The 18,092-nt window shown below is 44.1% G+C and overlaps 1 protein-coding gene across 4 annotated transcripts in view; it reads right to left on the bottom strand.

Moving 5' to 3' along the window:
* The window catches only part of LOC133481211 (carboxyl-terminal PDZ ligand of neuronal nitric oxide synthase protein-like), a 139,816-nt gene that overhangs the window by 80,146 nt on the left and 41,578 nt on the right, over positions 1 to 18,092 (bottom strand). For all 4 annotated transcript variants that reach the window (XM_061780312.1, XM_061780314.1, XM_061780313.1 and 1 more), the window contains one exon: positions 1,337 to 1,445. In XM_061780312.1, the coding sequence (XP_061636296.1) occupies positions 1,337 to 1,445 (109 nt within the window). The remainder of the gene's footprint in view (positions 1 to 1,336; positions 1,446 to 18,092) is intronic.

Genomic DNA, 18,092 nt, shown 5'->3' with positions numbered 1-18,092 from the left:
GCTTTAAGCTAGCGTATGTTTTACCATGCCTGCGCCCAATAATAGAAAAGCCTTATGTATCTGTTAAATACAGAAATAGACCCCGTAGCTGAGACTGCGCCTTTTAATACGGTGCGCCTTATGGTCATGAAAATACGGTATGTAAAAAAATATATACCATATACCATGCTCATATATAAAAATATAAAAATATATATATATATAAAATGGCGGCACGGTGGGCGACCGTTTAGCACATCTACCTCACAGTTCTGAGGACCGGGGTTCAAATCCTGGCCTCCTCTGTGTGGAGTTTGCATGTTCTCCCCCTACCTGCATGGGTTTTCTCCGGGTACTCCGGTTTCCTCCCACATCCCCAAAACATGCGTGGTAGGTTACATTTTAAAAAATATTTTCTTCATCTAATCATGGGATAACAGTGAAGAAATTACACTTTGCTACAATGGAGTGTGTGTACAGCTTGTGTAACAGGGTAAACGATCTGTCCCCTCAAATTAACGCAACACACAGCCATGGATGTCTAAAACGCTGGCAAGTGAGTACACCCTTTGGTGGAAATGCCCAGATTGTTATTAATCGATTTTACCCCTTTGCTCATCAAAAAAACAAATTGTAACGTTATTCAAAACAAGTTTTTCTTTCTGTTAGTTTCCCTTCTGGCAATTTCAAAAGAGTCAAGTATGTTGATAAATCACTTGTACAATGTATAAATGGGGGACCATGTTTAACACGATAAACTCAGTAATTGTCATCCACTTGGCTCGCCATATGGAAAATTGTGAAAATAATTCCGCTAATGTTATCTTAATCTTCCGTTTATCCTCACTAGGGTCGCGGGCGTGCTGGAGCCTATCCCAGCTATCTCCTAGCGAGAGGCGGGGTACACCTGAACTGGTCGCCAGCCAATCGCAGGGCACATATAAACAAACAACCATTCGCACTCACATTCATACCTACGGGCAATTTAGCATCTTCAATTAACCTACCCTGCATGCTTTTGGGATGTGGGAGGAAACCGGAGCACCCGGAGAAAACCCACGCAGGTACGGGGAGAATATGCAAACTCCATACAGGCGGGCCCAGGATTTGAACCCCAGTCCTCAGAACTGTGAGGCAGATGTGCTCACCAGTCCGCAAATGTTTTAACCAGTCGGCCACCCTGCCACCTAATGTTATCTGTTAGCAGGAATTCAACTCCCTAGTCGCTTTGTTGAAATAATAGCTAGAGGGGGGAAAACAATAAAACATTTTTAATTATAACTTTTCTAGTTTAGGTTAACACAACCTCCTTAGTCGTGACAAGTCACAGTTCAAAACTTAACGGGACGCTTCTCACCTTCTTTTTGGACTTGAAAACGTTACACCGGAAGACATTGCTGTGCCCATCTCGTGCAATGTAACTGAAGATCTTTAAATCTTGTGAGTCATGAGACACATAGAATATTCTAAAGACAGAAAAAAAAGACCACAATTAAAATACAAAAATAACAAAATCATAGCCTGACATTCGATACTGTGTATGTATAATAAGACCGCATATCTTTTTATTTTGCTGTTGTTTCCATGTGAAGTTGCATATTTTTTCTAAACAAAAGGCCAAAATGAATAATAGGACATCTTAAAAAAGGAATACATACTGTTGACTAAAGTGCTTTTGAAAGAACTAAGCTGACAATCAAATACTTCATACTTTGATTTGTCTAAGATTTATCTGACACTTAAAGAGAAAGAATTCGATAACTTACATTTCGAGCAAAACTTTTTTTTCCAAGTAAAAAAACAAAAACAAGTAACCTCAGAGGACAAGTCCAACTGAAGGGAAATTATATCAAATGATACAACAGTCCTTCCTTCACCACAGCTTTGATTTCGACTTTGCTGAAATGGTACATTGAAGAGGAGCCAAAGCAGAGCTAACAATATTATATTTTAAATATAACTGTTAAACATGAATACCTGAAGAAAGGGCAAATTGTAACAACCTGTTGGGAGTACTAAGGTCAGCTTGCAATATTTGATGTAATGGACATTTTGTTTGTATTCAAGGACATCCTAGTAATATAGTTTGTATCTCTAAAATCAGGGAGCTTCATTTATCCACTTAACATTTTTGTGGCATTTTTGGACTATTTTCAGGAGGCCAGACAACCTCTGGTCTTGTGGTATGGCTGGTGTCTTTGTCTGCACTCTTTTCTAGCATTCCAGGCATTTGTAGAGTGAGATATGCACCCATGCACAAAATTAAATCATCGTACTTCTCCTTTGTTATTTGAAGGTATCATGTAAAATAAAACAACTAATTGGCCCACATTGGAAACACAAATGCTGAGATTTGAGTCTTGCGTGTTTAAAGTTTATTGTCCAATGCCATATTCAAGGGCCTAAGGTACTGTATGCGGTGGAAGCTCAACATTATTAATACATTTTAAATGTTGTGAATTCATGTGGTTGAAGTAAATACATACATGACAGCCAGCAGCATGGTAGTCATCTAATTAACATTTTTTGTCTTTTTCTCTTCTGTCTGTCACACGTATGCATGCACACACACACACACACACACACACAGGGATGATAACTGATAAGAAATTATCAATGTTGATGCCATTATCGATTCCTCATCCATTCGATTCCTTCTCAATGTTCTTATCGATTCCAAATAGGTTGTTGTATATGGAAAAAAATGTGGTTGGTTTATAACAAAAGCTCACTTTTATTTAACAAAAACTAAATAAGGTGTAGTAGAGGACGAGGTAGTGGAATAAAAAAATGAAAATAAAATAATGAATACATAAATAAAATGGTAAAAAAAAACAAATAATCTTTACCATAGTGGCATCGATAAGGGGAACCGGTTCAGTGGGATTGATTAATTTCTTATCGATGGATCCGGAGAACCGGTTTTCGATTATCATCCCCACACACTATTGTAATAACTTGCCTGTCTCACACACTCGCTTCCAGTGCACTGAATCAAAAATGAGTTTGTCGTCTGTTGCGTGGAAGGAGTCACAAAGCACAGAATTGGTCTGTGTATTTCGTGCATGATAATGACCAGAAAAGACTTTTGTGAGTCCCCAAAAAGTTGTCATCAAACTATTTTAATAATAAGTCTGTGCTCATATAGAAGCGTGTTTATGAGTACTGAGGATGCCTGCATAAGTTAATTGGAAGAATTTGTGTATTTTGACTTGTGATATCATTGGGCAGCCGTGGCCCAATGGTTAAGATCATCGCCTGCCACTGTGGGGGCCCGAGGTTCAAGACCCCGACCAGACCATCCGCCAACATCCCCCGGACTCACAGCTGTGGTGTCCTTGAGCAAGAGCCCCGGGCGCTTTAGCTGCCCCCTGCTACAGTGTGTTCCACTAACATGTGTATGTGTTCACTGTGATGGGTAAAATGCAGAGAACAAATTTCGTATCCATGTTCATGACAATAAAGGTGATTCTTCTTCTTCTGTGATTGTTCTAAAAAGCAGCCCTTCATACAGTACATATGGCTAATTCACAGATGTCTCATTTAGTTTATACAATGTTATCCCTCTGCATTTTAATCATTTGTTTGGCTGACTTCCACTTCCCGTCTACCTGACTTTCTTCCTACGCAGGAAATGATGTAATTCAAACACCCAACAAAGGTTCTTGACTTCACGAAAAACTGTAAATTATATAGAGTGTATCCATATAGTGTGTGTATGTGGCTGATAGGCAACACAAGGATGTTTCTTGCATTTGACAACAAAAGCTGTGGTCCGCAGAGAGCTACCAAAGCTTCAGAGAAATTCATCCCTCCATTTTCTATACTACAATGCTACTGAAAACAACCATACGTGACATCAGGGCGCGCGATTCAAACAATCCAATGTGGATTTATTTGTTGCAATGACGTCCTTATTGTTACACTAAATAGCGTTGTCGTTTCTGTGTATGTTAACAATGGTTCTTGGAATGTATACCTTACTTAACTGTCACATTTATTGTTGATTTATATTGTACTGTTGTTGTTTTTTTCCTTTTTTTTTTTTTTTTTAAACCATTACTTTAGGTAGTGTGTGAAAGAATGACTTCTTGGTCAATTCCTCTACCAGAGCTTGCACAACAGACCGTTAACTGTTGAAAGATAATAGGAACTAACTACACATTAGCAATAACGGTGTGGGACATTTCAACATAATAAATAATCATTAAGACTTTCAACATTATGTTGGCACGTCATATTTTCCTGTAGTAAAACAGTAAGTTGCACATATAGCTATAGGAATAGAAAGCTACTAAGTGTTCTTTTTTCAGTGCTTTGGTCAAAGGAGAAAGTCTTTCCAAGTCAATGGGTTCAAGTCCAAGTGAAGCCACGAGTCATTGCTGTTCAAGTCCAAGTCAAGTTACAAGCCTTTTAACATATTGTCCAGTCTAAAGTCATCAAATTCATTATTAAAGTCTAGGTCATGTGACTCGAGTCCACACCTCTGTAGTATGGAAACATATGTCATGCTCCAACACGAGTCCCTGCAGCAAGTAAACTGGATTTGATTAATTCTCAAACTGGTATCAAAAAAAATCCATTCATCCATTCTCTGTACCGCTTATCCTCACAAGGGTCACGGGCATGCTGGAGCCTATCCCAGCTATCTTTGGGCGAGAGGCGGGGTACAACCTAAACTGGTCGCCAGCCAATCGCAGGGCACACATAAACAACCATTCACACTCACATTCACACCTATGGACAATTTGGAGTCTTCAATCAACCTACCACACATGTTTTTTGGTATGTGGGAGGAAACCAGAGTGCCCGGAGAAAACCCACGCAGGCACAGTGAGAACATGCACACAGGCGAGGCCGGGATTTGAAACCTGGTCCTCAGAACTGTGAGTCAGATGTGCTCACCAGTCATCTACCATGCCGCCGTATCAAAAAATTTAAAATAAAATAAAATCTTGCAACTATCGGTCGTGCGGCACGGTGGCCGACTGGTTAGAGCGTCAGCCTCACAGTTCTGAGGTGCGGGGTTCAATCCCCGTCCCCGCCTGTGTGGAGTTTGCATGTTCTCCCCGTGCCTGCGTGGGTTTTCTCCGGGCACTCCGGTTTCCTCCCACATCCCAAAAACATGCATTAATTGGAGACTCTAAATTGCCCGTAGGCATGACTGTGAGTGCGAATGGTTGTTTGTTTCAATGTTCCCTGTGATTGGCTGGCAACCAGTTCAGGGTGTACCCCGCCTCCTGCCCGATGACAGCTGGGATAGGCTCCAGCATGCCCGCGACCCTAGTGAGGAGAAGCGGCTCAGATAATGGATGGATGGATGGATGAACTATCGGTCGTCCTCAATTATTAGTCTGAGAAATAAAGGCTATTCAACTTGAAAAAGTGTCAAGAAAACGAATATCAAGAAAAGCGGTGTGAATTTCCACCCATCCATTTTCTTAACCCCTTCTCCTCATTAGGGTCACAGGTGAGCTAGAGCCTATCCCAGTTCATATTGGGCAAAAGGCAGGGTACGCCCGGGACTGGTCACCAGCCAATGTTTTTGGACTGTGGGAGGAAGCCAGAGTACTTGGAGAAAATCCACACAACCAAGAATATGCACATTCCACAGAGGAGGGCCTCAGAACTGTGTGGCGGGTGTGCTAACCACATGTCCACCGTGACACGTGGTGTGAACTTCTCAGTCCAAAGTACAGCATATACTTTGTTGTATAACGTATGAACGTAAAGCCCCAATTCCAATGAAGTTGGGACGTTGTGTTAAACATAAAATAAAAACAGAATACAATGATTTGCAAATCATGTTCACACTAATACACTACAAAGACAAGATATTTAATGTTCAAACTGATAAAATTTATTGTTTTTAGCAAATAATCATTAACTTAGAATTTTATGGCTGCAACACGTTCCAAAAAAGCTGGGACAGGGTCAGGCTTACTACTGTGTTACATCACCTTTTCTTTGAACAACATTCAATAAACGTTTGGGAACTGAGGACACCAATTGTTGAAGCTTTGTAGGTGGAATTCTTTCCCATTCTTGCTTGATGTACAGCTTCAGGTGTTCAACAGTCCCGGTTCTCCGTTGCCGTATTTTACGCTTAATAATGCACCACACATTCTTAATGGAAGACAGGTCTGGACTGCAGGCAGGCCAGTCTAGTACCCGCACTCTTTTACAACGAAGCCACGCTGTTGTAACGTGCAGAATGTGGTTTGGCATTGTCTTGCAGAAATAAGCATGGGCGTCCATGAAAAAGGTTTTTTTCTCCAAAACCTGTATGTACCTTTCAGCATTAATGGTTGCTTCACAGATGTGTAAGTTACGCATGCCACTGGCACTAACACAGCCCCATACCATCACATATGCTGGCTTTTGAACTTTGTGTCCATAAACGTCTGGGTGTTTTTTTTTCCTCTTTGGCCCAGAGGACACGACGTCCATAATTTCTAAAAACAATTATAAATGTGGACTCGTCGGACTTTTCCACTTTGCGTCAGTCCATCTCAAATGAGCTCGGGCCGAGAGAAGCCGGTGGCATTTCTGGGTGTTGTTGATAAATGGCTTTTGCTTTGCAAGTAGAGTTTCAAGTTGCACTTACGGATGTAGCGCCGAAATGTATTTACTCACATTGGTTTTCTGAAGTGTTCCCGAGCCCATGTGGTGATATCCTTTACACATTGATGTCGGTTTTTGATGCAGTGCCACCTGAGGGATCGAAGGTCACGGCATTCAATCTTGGTTTTCGACCTTGCCGCTTACATGCAGTGATTTCTCCAGATTCTCTGAACATTTTGATGATATTATGGACCGTAGATGATGAAATCCCTAAATTCCTTGCAATTGTACGTTGGGGAACATTGTCCTTAAACTGTTTGACTATTTTCTCACGCACTTGTTCACAAAGAGGTGAACCTCGCCCCATTTTTGCTTGTGAATGACTCAGAAATTCAGGGAAGCTCCTCTTATACCCAATCATGGCACCCACCTGTTCCCAATTAGCCTGTTCACCTGTGGAATGTTCCAAACAGGTGTTTGATGAGCAGTCTCAGTCTTTTTTGCCACCTGTCCCAGCTTTTTTGGAACGTGTTGCAGCCATAAAATTCAAAGTTAATGATGAATTGCTAAAAACAATCAAGTTTGTCAGTTTGAACATTAAATATCTTGTCTTTGTAATGTATTCAATTAAATATTGGTTGAACATGATTTGCAAATCATTGTATTCTGTTTTTATTTATGTTTAACACAACATCCCAACTTCATTGGAATTGGGGTTGTATAATTTAATGAGTAGAATATACGTCAACACCTACAGTAATTATATGGCATCTTGTTTTGGGATTTAAAACTCTTCTGCAGACAATTAAAATTGTTTGTCCAACATCACCGTAAAACTACTGTGCATCTCTGACTATGGTTTGCTATGCCAAAGTTCCAAGAGCAGCAGGTACCAATTATGGAACAAATTTTGAGAGAGAGTGGGTGGGAGCAGATACAGTAGAACATAAGCATTGATCAATGCCATAAATAAAAGTTTCAGTGAGACTATAAGCAGAGCAATAAATGTACCTCTGTGAACACTGTGTAAAGTACAGAATTACAGGCTCTAGCTCATAAAGACCAACGCCAAATGTCTGTGTCTTGCCTGAAAGCTCCTGTGTAAATAACAAGGGTCGCTACTGTGACAACAAGTCATGGACAAAGAAAACAACAACAAACAAAACAAATGAATTTAAAATCTTTTCTCTATACATCAATTTTCTGAACCGCTTATCCTCACCAGGGTTGTGGGTGTGCTTTCTCAGCTGACTTCGGGCAGGAGATGGGGTACACCCTGAACTGGTCGCCACCCAATCGCAGGGCACATATAGACAAACAACCAGTGGCACTCACATTCACACCTACGGACAATTTAGAGTCTTCAGTTAACCTACCATGCATGTTTTCGGAATGTGGGAGGAAGCGGGAGTACCCGGAGAAAACCAACGCAGGCACGGGGAAAACATACAAACTCCACACAGGGAGGCCAGATTTGAACCCGGGTCCTCAGAACTGTGAGGTAGATGTCCTGACGGGTCATCCACCGGGTCCCTCTTTCTCTAAACAATGCGTTCATATTTATGGGCACGTGAAAGACATTCAGAAAGTGATATTTTCCAATACTGCACACCAATGGTTCTCAAACTTTTTATACCCAGTAACACCTGAAAAAATACTTAGCTATTCAAGTACCACGATTTTGGCCCAGATCAAGATATAATAGCATAGTAGGCCTAAGTATGCATAAGAAATAAGGCAGAGGTATTCCTAAAAAGTATAAAGTGGAACCTCATTAAAACGGACTGATAGGGGTAAGGGGGGGGCGTCGTCTGTTGGAGGCGATTGTCCGGTACATTGAATGACTTTTTTGTGGCCATATGCATCCATATTGGTGTACAGTATAAAAATGTTTTGTACGTTTTTTCATGGCCTAAAGCGCCCAATAAAGTACAAAGTTAGTGTAAATATAAAAAAAGCTTGAAAATATTTGAAAAGTTTAAAAATGTATCCAAACTTACTGCTGGTCTACATACTGTCGACATTATTGATGTACTCGTCATTGGCGAATCACTTTTATGAGCTAAGAAGAACAAGTGCTTCCTAGTTCCAACTCTGTTGTCATAGTGATCGGCTTGACCAAAAAAAAAAAAAAAATAATAATAATAATAAACTGTTACTGTACAAAAAATTGCTCCAAAGACTTTTCATATTCTTTTCTTTGCGTTAACACCACAGCGAGCCATGTGAGCTCTCTCTGCGATGCAGAGCACTATGCTAGATATGCTACTACAATAGATGAACTCCTGCCATCATACAGTAGCAGGCACGTGGAACTGTTTCCACATTCAACATGGCTGCCAAGTAGGCGCGTCTGTTAGTTGGATTGAGTCATGTTCGCTATCTTTGACCCAGAAACATTTGTCTTCCCTCTCTCTGCCTATATTGCACCATAGCGCCAGTAAACACTGGCCAATTCTCGAACAAACTAATTTTGTCAACGTCAGTTTAAGGGAAATATGTGAACTATTTTTGGACACATTGCTTGGTCTCAATGGTCCGTTTTATCCGATATCCGTTGTATCGGGGTCCGTTTTATCGAGGATCCATTGTATTAAATATTATCATAAGCCACTGTAAGATTATACAGTTTCAACATTAACAATGTTCTGAAATTTATGAAAATAAAAAAACTACTTACAAATGATTCAATAAAAAATATATATCCATCCATCCATTTTCTGAGCCGCTTCTCCTCGCTAGGGTAGCGGATGTGCTGGAGCCTATCCCAGCTATCATCGGGCAGGAGGTGGGGTACACCCTGAACTGGTTGCCAGCCAATCGCAGGGCACATGCACACCTACGGACAATTTAGAGTTGTCAATTAACCTACCATGCATGTTTTTGGGATTGTGGAGGAAACCACAGTGCCCGGAGAAAACCCATGCAGGCACGGGGAGAACATGCAAACTCCACACAGGCGGGATTGAACCCCAGTCCACAGAACTGTGAGGCAGATGCTCTCACCAGTCGTCCACCATGCCGCTAAAAATATATGGCACATAAAAAAAATAATTTCGAAGTATTGAATAAATGTTTGAAAACCAAGCAGTTCTTAAAGTTTAAATGCAAATGCAGGGATCTGTATTGATGTGCTTCCCGCGTCCTAGACGCAGAAAAATGATCAGGGATGCATAAAGCAAGGTGAATCTGCGTACACATACGCACAACATTGCTTACCAACTTATGTGTGCATGGCTCGAACCATGCGGTTTCACATCGCAGTTTGCGGGTCAAAATTCAAATTTTTCGCAGCAAAAAAGCAAAACTGCAAATCAGGTTTACCGCGGAGAAGGTCGCGAAGATGGAAGCAGGCAGGGGCGTATGTGACACAACTCACTTACGTCACCAATGCGTGGACACGGAAGTGAAGCGATCTGATTGAGGAGCGGGAACACATTGCAAGATGCGATGCCAAATTGAGAAGAGAGGGAGAAAAAAGACCAATGGCGAAAGTGCGGTACCATTTCATAGTGAAATGCAAGGCAAGCACCCGTTCGTTGTAACAAAAACCTTTTTCTCCACTGAGTATGACACCGCGTCGCAGGACCAGAGAGACAGAGGTTAACATAGTGCAAATCAGTGAGCTTAACTACTTTACTAACATCATGTTTTGTTTTACCATGACAAGGACAGTATAACGCAACCATAGCATTACATACAGTGTGCTTTTTGCTCAGTGTAGTCACTGTGTGACATATGGCCAATCTGCTGATCTGTAAATGGCAAAACTTTGAGTCAAGTAGGTGAAAAACATGGCAAATGTGGCCATAGAGTAATAAAAGTAAAATAGATCATCATCATGCAGCCAAACAGAAGAGGGTTTTGGTGAAGGGAAATGAAGGAAATATTTCTCTCGCTCAAGGTTTCTTCATTATAGTCTGAACAAATTTAATACTTCCAAACATGCAGTACTACAAACAATATTTGTCTTATTTCTAGTTAGCTGGTATAAACTCAAACCTATGTATTAATATATCACAAAACGCTAAAATGCTAGCTGCTTAAGTGATGCACAAAAGGTTGTTAATAATTACAATACAATACAATGAAAAAATAAAAAGTAATGCATTATCTTTTATGCACAATGTAAATTCAAGAAATAAAAACTGTTGCCTATATACGAAAGGAAAAAAATTAGTCGTACCTTATTAAGTGAAAGGTCTTATTTTCTCTTTTGTATTCAAAATTGCTCTTTAACCAAGCAAAAATATAGTTTATTGAAATAATCGATTGATAGAATTTTCAGTAGGATACTCGAGTATTAAAATATTCATTAGCTGCAGCCCTACATTCAACTCCTCCATGGTATTGTCATATTTTGATTGTTTCATAAAATCCTCGCTGCAAAAAAGTTGCTCCTCAAATAAAGAATTTTTTAGCAAAACTACTCCTCAAAGAAAAAAAATAATTATTTTGAGCCTTGTGCGTATGTGTTGCTGAAGCGCTTCAGCGAATAATTATCCACTAAAAGTACGAGTCCTGTCTTGGTGCTTGCCAATCAGAAGACGAGTAGAGCGGGATATCGTTCCATAAAGACAATGGGGGAAAAAAATCAAATTTTTTTCCCCCAGACTCAATAAATTAAAATTCTTGTCTAACACCAGCACTTTATTGGAACACGTATAACTTTCTCTTTTTATTTACTTGCGCTAATTGTGAAATGCAGCCCTACTTTTATTTAGAAAATGAGAGAACAGTACCTCTCCTTGAGCCGTCACCTTATCGTGGTGGAGGGGTTTGTGTGTCCCAATGATCCTAGGAGCTAAGTTGTCTGGGGCTTCACGCCCCTGGTAGGGTCACCCATGGCAAACAGGTCCTAGGTGAGGCACCAGACAAAGCACGGCTCCAAAAACCCCTATGAAGCACAAAATATATGGATCTAGGTTTCCCTTGCCACAGGTCACCGGGGCCCCCCTCTGGAGCCAGGCCTGGAGGTGGGGCTCGAAGGTGAGCGCCTGGTGGCCGGGCCTGCACCCATGGGGCCTGGCCGGGCACATCCCAAAAGGGTAGCGTGGGTCCCCCTTCCCATGGGCTCACCACTAGTGGGAGGGGCCATAGGGGTCGGGTGCAGTGTGAGCTGGGCGGTGGCCGAAGGCGGGGACCTTGGCGATCCGATCCCCGGCTACAGAAGCTGGCTCTAGGGACGTGGAATGTCACCTCTCTGGCAGGGAAGGAGCCCGAGCTGGTGTGTGAGGTTGAGAAATTCCAACGAGATATAGTCGGACTCGCCTCCACACACGGCTTGGGCTCTGGTACCAGTCCTCCCGAGAGGGTTTGGACTCTTTTCCACTCTGCAGTTGCCCACGGTGAGAGGCGGCGAGCAAGTGTGGATATACTTATTGCCCCCCGGCTCGGCGACTGTACGTTGGGGTTCACCCCGGTGGACGAGAGGGTAGCCTCCCTCCACCTTCGGGTGGGGGTGCGGGTCCTGATTGTTGTTTGTGCCTATGCACCAAACAGCAGTTCAGAGTACCCACCCTTTTTGGAGTCCATAGAGGGGGCGTTGGAGAGCGCTCCCGCTGGGGACTCCATCGTACTGCTGGGGGACTTCAATGCTCATGTGGGCAATGACAGTGAGACCTGGAAGGGCGTGATTGTGAGGAACGGCCCCTCCGATCAGAACCCGAGTGATGTTCTGTTATTGGACTTCTGTGCTTACCACGGATTGTCCATTACGAACACCATGTTCAAGCATAAGGGTGTCCACATGTGCACTTGGCACCAGGACACCCTAGGTCGCAGTTCGATGATCGACTTTGTGGTCGTGGCATCGGACTTGCGGCCGCATGTCTTGGACACTCGGGTGAAGAGAGGGGCGGAGCTGTCAAATGATCACCACCTGGTAGTGAGTTGGCTCCGATGGTGGGGGAAGATGCCAGTCCGACGTGGCAGGCCCAAACGTATTGTGAGGGCCTACTGGGAACGACTGGCAGAATCCCCTGTCAGAAGGCGTTTCAACAGAATTTCACCCACGTCCTGGGGGAGGCGGGGGACATTGAGTCTGAGTGGACCATGTTTCGCGCCTCTATTGCCGAGGCGGCCGACCGGAGCTGTGGCCGTTAGGTAGTCGGTGCCTGTCGTGGCGGCAATCCCCGAACCAGTTGTTGGACACAAGCGGTGAGAGATGCCGTCAAGCTGAAGAAGGAGTCCTATCGGGCCTTTTTGGCCTGTGGGACTCCTGAGACAGCTGATGGGTGCGGAATGTGGTTGTGGTGGTCGCTGAGGCAAAAACCCGGGCGTGGGAGGAGTTCGGTGAGGCCATGGAGAAAGACTTCCGGGCGGCTTCGAGGAAATTCTGGTCCACCATCCGGCGTCTCAGGAGGGGGAAGCAGTGCACCATCAACACTGTGTATAGTGGGGATGGGGTGCTGCTAACCTCGTCTCGGGACGTTGTGAAATGGCGGGGAGAATACTTCGAAGACCTCCTCAATTCCACCGACACGCCTTCCCTTGAGTAAGCAGAGTCTGGGTTCTCTGAGGCGGGCTCTCCTATCTCTGGGGTTGAGGTCACTGAGGTGGTTAAAAAGCTCCTCGATGGCAAGGCCCCGGGGGTGGATGAGTTTCGCCCGGAGTTCCTAAAGGCTCTGGATGTTGTGGGGCTGTCCTGGTTGACACGCCTCTGCAACATCGCATGGAAATCAGGAACAGTGCCTCTGGATTGGCAGAGTTGGGTGGTGGTCCCCTTTTTAAGAAGGGACTTTTCCGACTGAGGACCATGGTCTCAGATTTGGAGGTGCTGATTCTCAGCCCAGCCGCTTCACACACTGCTGCGAACCGCTCCAGTGAGAGTTTGAGATCACGGCTTGATGAAGCCAACAGAACCACATCATCAGCAAAAAGCAGAGATGCAATACTGAGGCCACCAAACCGGACCCCCTCTATGCCTCGGCTGCGCTTTGAAATTCTGTCCATAAAAGTTATGAACAGAATTGGTGACAAAGGGCAGCCTTGGTGGAGTCCAACCCTCACCGGAAACGAGTCCGACTTGCTGCCGGATATGCGGACCAAACTCTGACACCGGTCGTACAGGGACCGAACAGCCCGTATCAGGGGTTCGGTACCCCATACTCCTGAACCAACCCCCTACAGGGCCCCCCGAGGTACACGGTCAAACGCCTTCTCCAAATCCACAAAACACATGTAGACTGGTTGGGGGAACTCCCATGCACACTCGAGGACCCTGCCAAGGGTGTAGAGCTGGTCCACTGTTCCACGGCCAGGACGAAAACCACACTGCTCCTCCTGAATCTGAGATTCAACTTCCTGACGGACCGTCCTCTCCAGCACCCCTGAATAGACCTTTCCAGGGAGGCTGAGGAGTGTGATCCCCCTGTAGTTGGAACATACCATCCGGTCCCCCTTCTTAAAAAGGGGGACCACCACCCCAGTCTGCCAATCCAGAGGCACTGTCCCCGATGTCCACGCGATGTTGCAGAGGCATGTCAACCAGCAAAGTCATTTAAAACGTCAGCACCTCTTGGAGTTGTTGTTTGTGTTAGTCTCCAATTATCATAAATGTGACAATGTTAACAGTTTATTAAGCATTACCTCAGAGGCACACGATATTCAGCCAGTTGTTAACTATAGCTAATGTCAAAGTATACAGGATATGACTGACAGGTGAAGTGCTCTTCTTCAGTAGACCAATCACACAGCATTTATTTGTCATTCCGATTAAAGATCTCTGGTCAATTGTTAACGTGACGTTATCTATTCCGATCGCGTGTAGACATGATGTGCATTACATTTAATCAGAACAGTCATGAGACGTGCAAGTTGTCGTGAACGTCACGTCATTCATCAAGATGGAGGTCCTTCGTCTCTTCAGCACCGAAGTTGAGATTGTCTTTATACGTTTATTTAAAAAATGCTTGATAAAAACAAGATCTCCGTCACATACGAGCTCCGTTGGGAGCCGCCATATTTATGCCGTGCGTAAACAATTATGTCAGCGGTCATTTACGTCGAGACAAAAGCATGGCGAAAATTTACTTCTGATTGGTTTGGCAAAAGGAATATTCCCCCCTCCATGTGAAACCGAATGAAATTCTATTCGGATTTGGCCTGTTTATTCCGACTGAGGTCTTTATATGGAGCATTTTCATTCGGTTTAGGCTTCTAAACCAATTATAATCGGACTAGAAGGCTCCATATAAACCAGGCTAGTCTTGCAGCTCTTTATTTCAGACGCAGGGGGATCCATATCACAGAGTAAAGAAAACTATTTCAAAGAGTAACAAGAACGTAAACTACAATGATCACAATAATAATAATAATAATAATACAACAACAATACTGATTTAAAAGCAAAAATTATAACAATAAAATACAACATTTTAAGGGCAGGCCTTATTTTTCGTGATTTCGGAGGAATTTAAAAAAAAAACAGTTTATCGTGATAGTTTGGGGGAAAATATGACGTCTTCAGAAAATTGTTATCATGACAGGCCTAACTATCAGAAATGTAACCACAAATACAGTTTACTGTCAGAAAAATAATCCTGTCATCCATCAGGCTATTTATTGGTCTCTGTGGTACAGTAAGTACCTTGTTCAGGCCCAGCTTTGGTCCTAAGCAGTTGAATCTTTAAGATATCAAGAGTACCACTACCACTCCTGTGTCTTTATAATCTTTATAATATTGATTAGTTTGTTTTAGACAGTTATGTAAAGAACATCATTTCTCATTCATGTTTTACGTATTTTGTGTGCAGTGATCCCATTCCAAATAAAAAATTTAATTCCATAGAGGCAATGTAAATAGGAATCAATGTGTTTGTGTTCAGCTCCTTAAGTTGTTGTGACAGTTTATAGAAATTAAATGCTGAGACGCGTGGGAGGGTAGTTCCTTGGCAACCCTAACCGGGCTTTCAGAAACTCAAGCTGATGCAGCACATGCAAACATATTTTATTCAGTAATGCAGTAAAAATTTGAAAATGTATGTACACGACATCATGGATAACAGAGTGACCTGTTTCACTCGATTTACTTTGTAAAGTAGTACAACAAACAAATTGATTGAAAACATTTCACATGCTGTCCACATGCGGTGATATCCTTTACACATTGATGTCGGCTTTTGATGCAGTGCCGCCTGAGGGATCCAAGGTCACGGGCATTCAATGTTGGTTTTCGGCCTTGCCGCTTACATGCAGTGATTTCTCCAGATTCTCTGAACCTTTTGATTATATTATGGACCGTAGATGATGAAATCCCAAAATTCCTTGCAATTGTACATTGAGGAACATTGTCCTTAAACTGTTCGACTATTTTCTCACGAACTTGTTCACAAAGAGGTGAACCTCGCCCCATCTTTGCTTGTGAATGACTGAGCAATTCAGGGAAGCTCCTCTTATACCCAATCATGGCATCCACCCTGTTCCCAAATAGCCTGTTCACCTGTGGGATGTTTGTTGAGCATTCTTCAACTTTCTCAGTCTTTTTTGCCACCTGTCCCAGCTTTTTTGGAACATGTTGCAGCCATAAAATTATAAATTAATAAATATTTGCTAAAAAAAAAAAAAAAAGTTTATCAGTTTGAACATTAAATATCTTGTTTTGTAGTCTTTTCAATTAAATATAGATTGAACATTATTTGCAAATCATTGTATTCTGTTTGGCCTGTGGGACTCCTGAGGCAGCTGATGGGTACCGGCTGGCCGAGCGGAATGCAGTTTTGGTGGTCGCTATAGCAAAAACTCGGGTATGGGAGGAGTTCGGTGAGGCCATGGAGAAAGAATTCCGGACGGCTTTGAGGAAATTCTGGTCCACCATCCGGCATCTCCGGAGGGGGAAGCAGTGCACCATCAACACTGTGTATAGTGGGGATGGGGCGCTCCTGACCACGACTCGGGATGTTGTGAGCTGGTAGGGAGAATACCTCATCAATTACACCAAGGCGCTTTCCCATGAGGAAGCAGAGTCTGGGTTCTCTCCTATCTCTGGGGTTGAGGTCACCGAGGTGGTTAAAAAGCTCCTCAGTGGCAAGGCCCCAGGGGTGGATGAGATTCACCCAGAGTTCCTAAAGGCTCTGGATGTTGTAGGGCTGTCCTGGTTGACACGCCTCTGCAACATTGCATGGACATCAGGGACAGTGCCTCTGGATTTGCAGACTGGGGTGGGGGTCCCCTTTTTAAGAAGGGGGACCGGAGGGTGTGTTCCAACTACAGGGGGATCACACTTCTCAGCCACCCTGGAAAGGTCTATTCAGGGGTGCTGGGTCCGTCGGGAAGTCGAATCTCAGATTCAGGAGGAGCAGTGTGCTTTTCGTCCTGGCCGTGGAACAGTGGACCAGCTCTACACCCTTGGCAGGGTCCTCGAGGGTGCATGCGAGTTCGCCCAACCAGTCTACATGTGTTTTGTGGACTTTAAGAAGGCGTTCGACCGTGTCCCTCGGGTGGTGCTTCGGGAGTATGGGGCACCGAACACCCTGATACAGGCTGTTCGGTCCCTGTACGACCGGTGTCAGAGTTTGGTCCGCATATCCGGCAGTAAGTCGGACTCGTTTCCGGTGAGGGTTGGACTCCGCCAAGGCTGCCCTTTGTCACCGATTCTGTTCATAAATTTTCTGGACAGAATTTCAAGGCGCAGCCGAGGCGTACAGGGGGTCCGGTTTGGTGGCCTTGGTATTGCATCTCTGCTTTTTGCAGATGATGTGGTTACGTTGGCTTCATCAAGCCGTGATCTCTAAATCTCACTGGAGCAGTTCGCAGCAGAGTGTGAAGCGGCTGGAATGAGAATCACCACCTCCAAATCTGAGACCATGGTCCTCAGTCGGAAAAGGGTGGCGTGCCCACTCTAGGTCGGGGATGAGATCCTGCCCCAAGTGGAGGAGTTCAAGTATCTTGGGGTCTTGGTCATGAGTGAGGGAAGAATGGAATGGGAGATCGACAGGCGGATCGGTGCAGCATCTGCAGTGTTGCGGACTTTGTATCGGTTCATTGTGGTGAAGGAGCTAAGCTGAAAGGCGAAGCTCTCGATTTACCGGTCAATCTATGTTCCTACCCTCACCTATGGTCACGAGCTGTGGGTCGTGACCGAAAGAACAAGATCCCGGATACAAGCGGCCGAAATGAGTTTCCGCCACAGGGTGTCCGGGCTCTCCCTTAGAGATAGGGTGAGAAGCTCGGTCATCCGGGAGGATCTCAGAGTACAGGCCCTGCTCCTCCACATCGAGAGAAGCCATATGAGGTGGCTGGGGCATCTGATTTGGATGCCTCCTAGACGCATCCCTGGTGATGTGTTCCGGGCACGTCCCACCGGGAGGAAACCCCGGGGACGATCCAGGACACGTTGGAGAGACTACCTCTTTCGGCTGGCCTGGGAACGCATCGGGATCCCCCCGGAAGAGCTGGATGAAGTGGCTGGGGAGAGGGAAGTCTGACCGTCCCTGCTAAAGCTACTGCCCCCGCGACCCGACCTCGGATAAGGGGTAGAAAATGGATGGATGGCTGTATTCTGTTTTTATTTATGTTTAACACAACGTCCCAACTTCATTGGAATTGGG

This window comes from Phyllopteryx taeniolatus, chromosome 7, assembly GCF_024500385.1.
Source record: "Phyllopteryx taeniolatus isolate TA_2022b chromosome 7, UOR_Ptae_1.2, whole genome shotgun sequence".
In the NCBI taxonomy this organism is placed as follows: Eukaryota; Metazoa; Chordata; class Actinopteri; order Syngnathiformes; family Syngnathidae; genus Phyllopteryx; species Phyllopteryx taeniolatus.
Note: the sequence above shows the minus strand (reverse complement) of the source record. Positions and strands in the feature narration are given on the sequence as shown.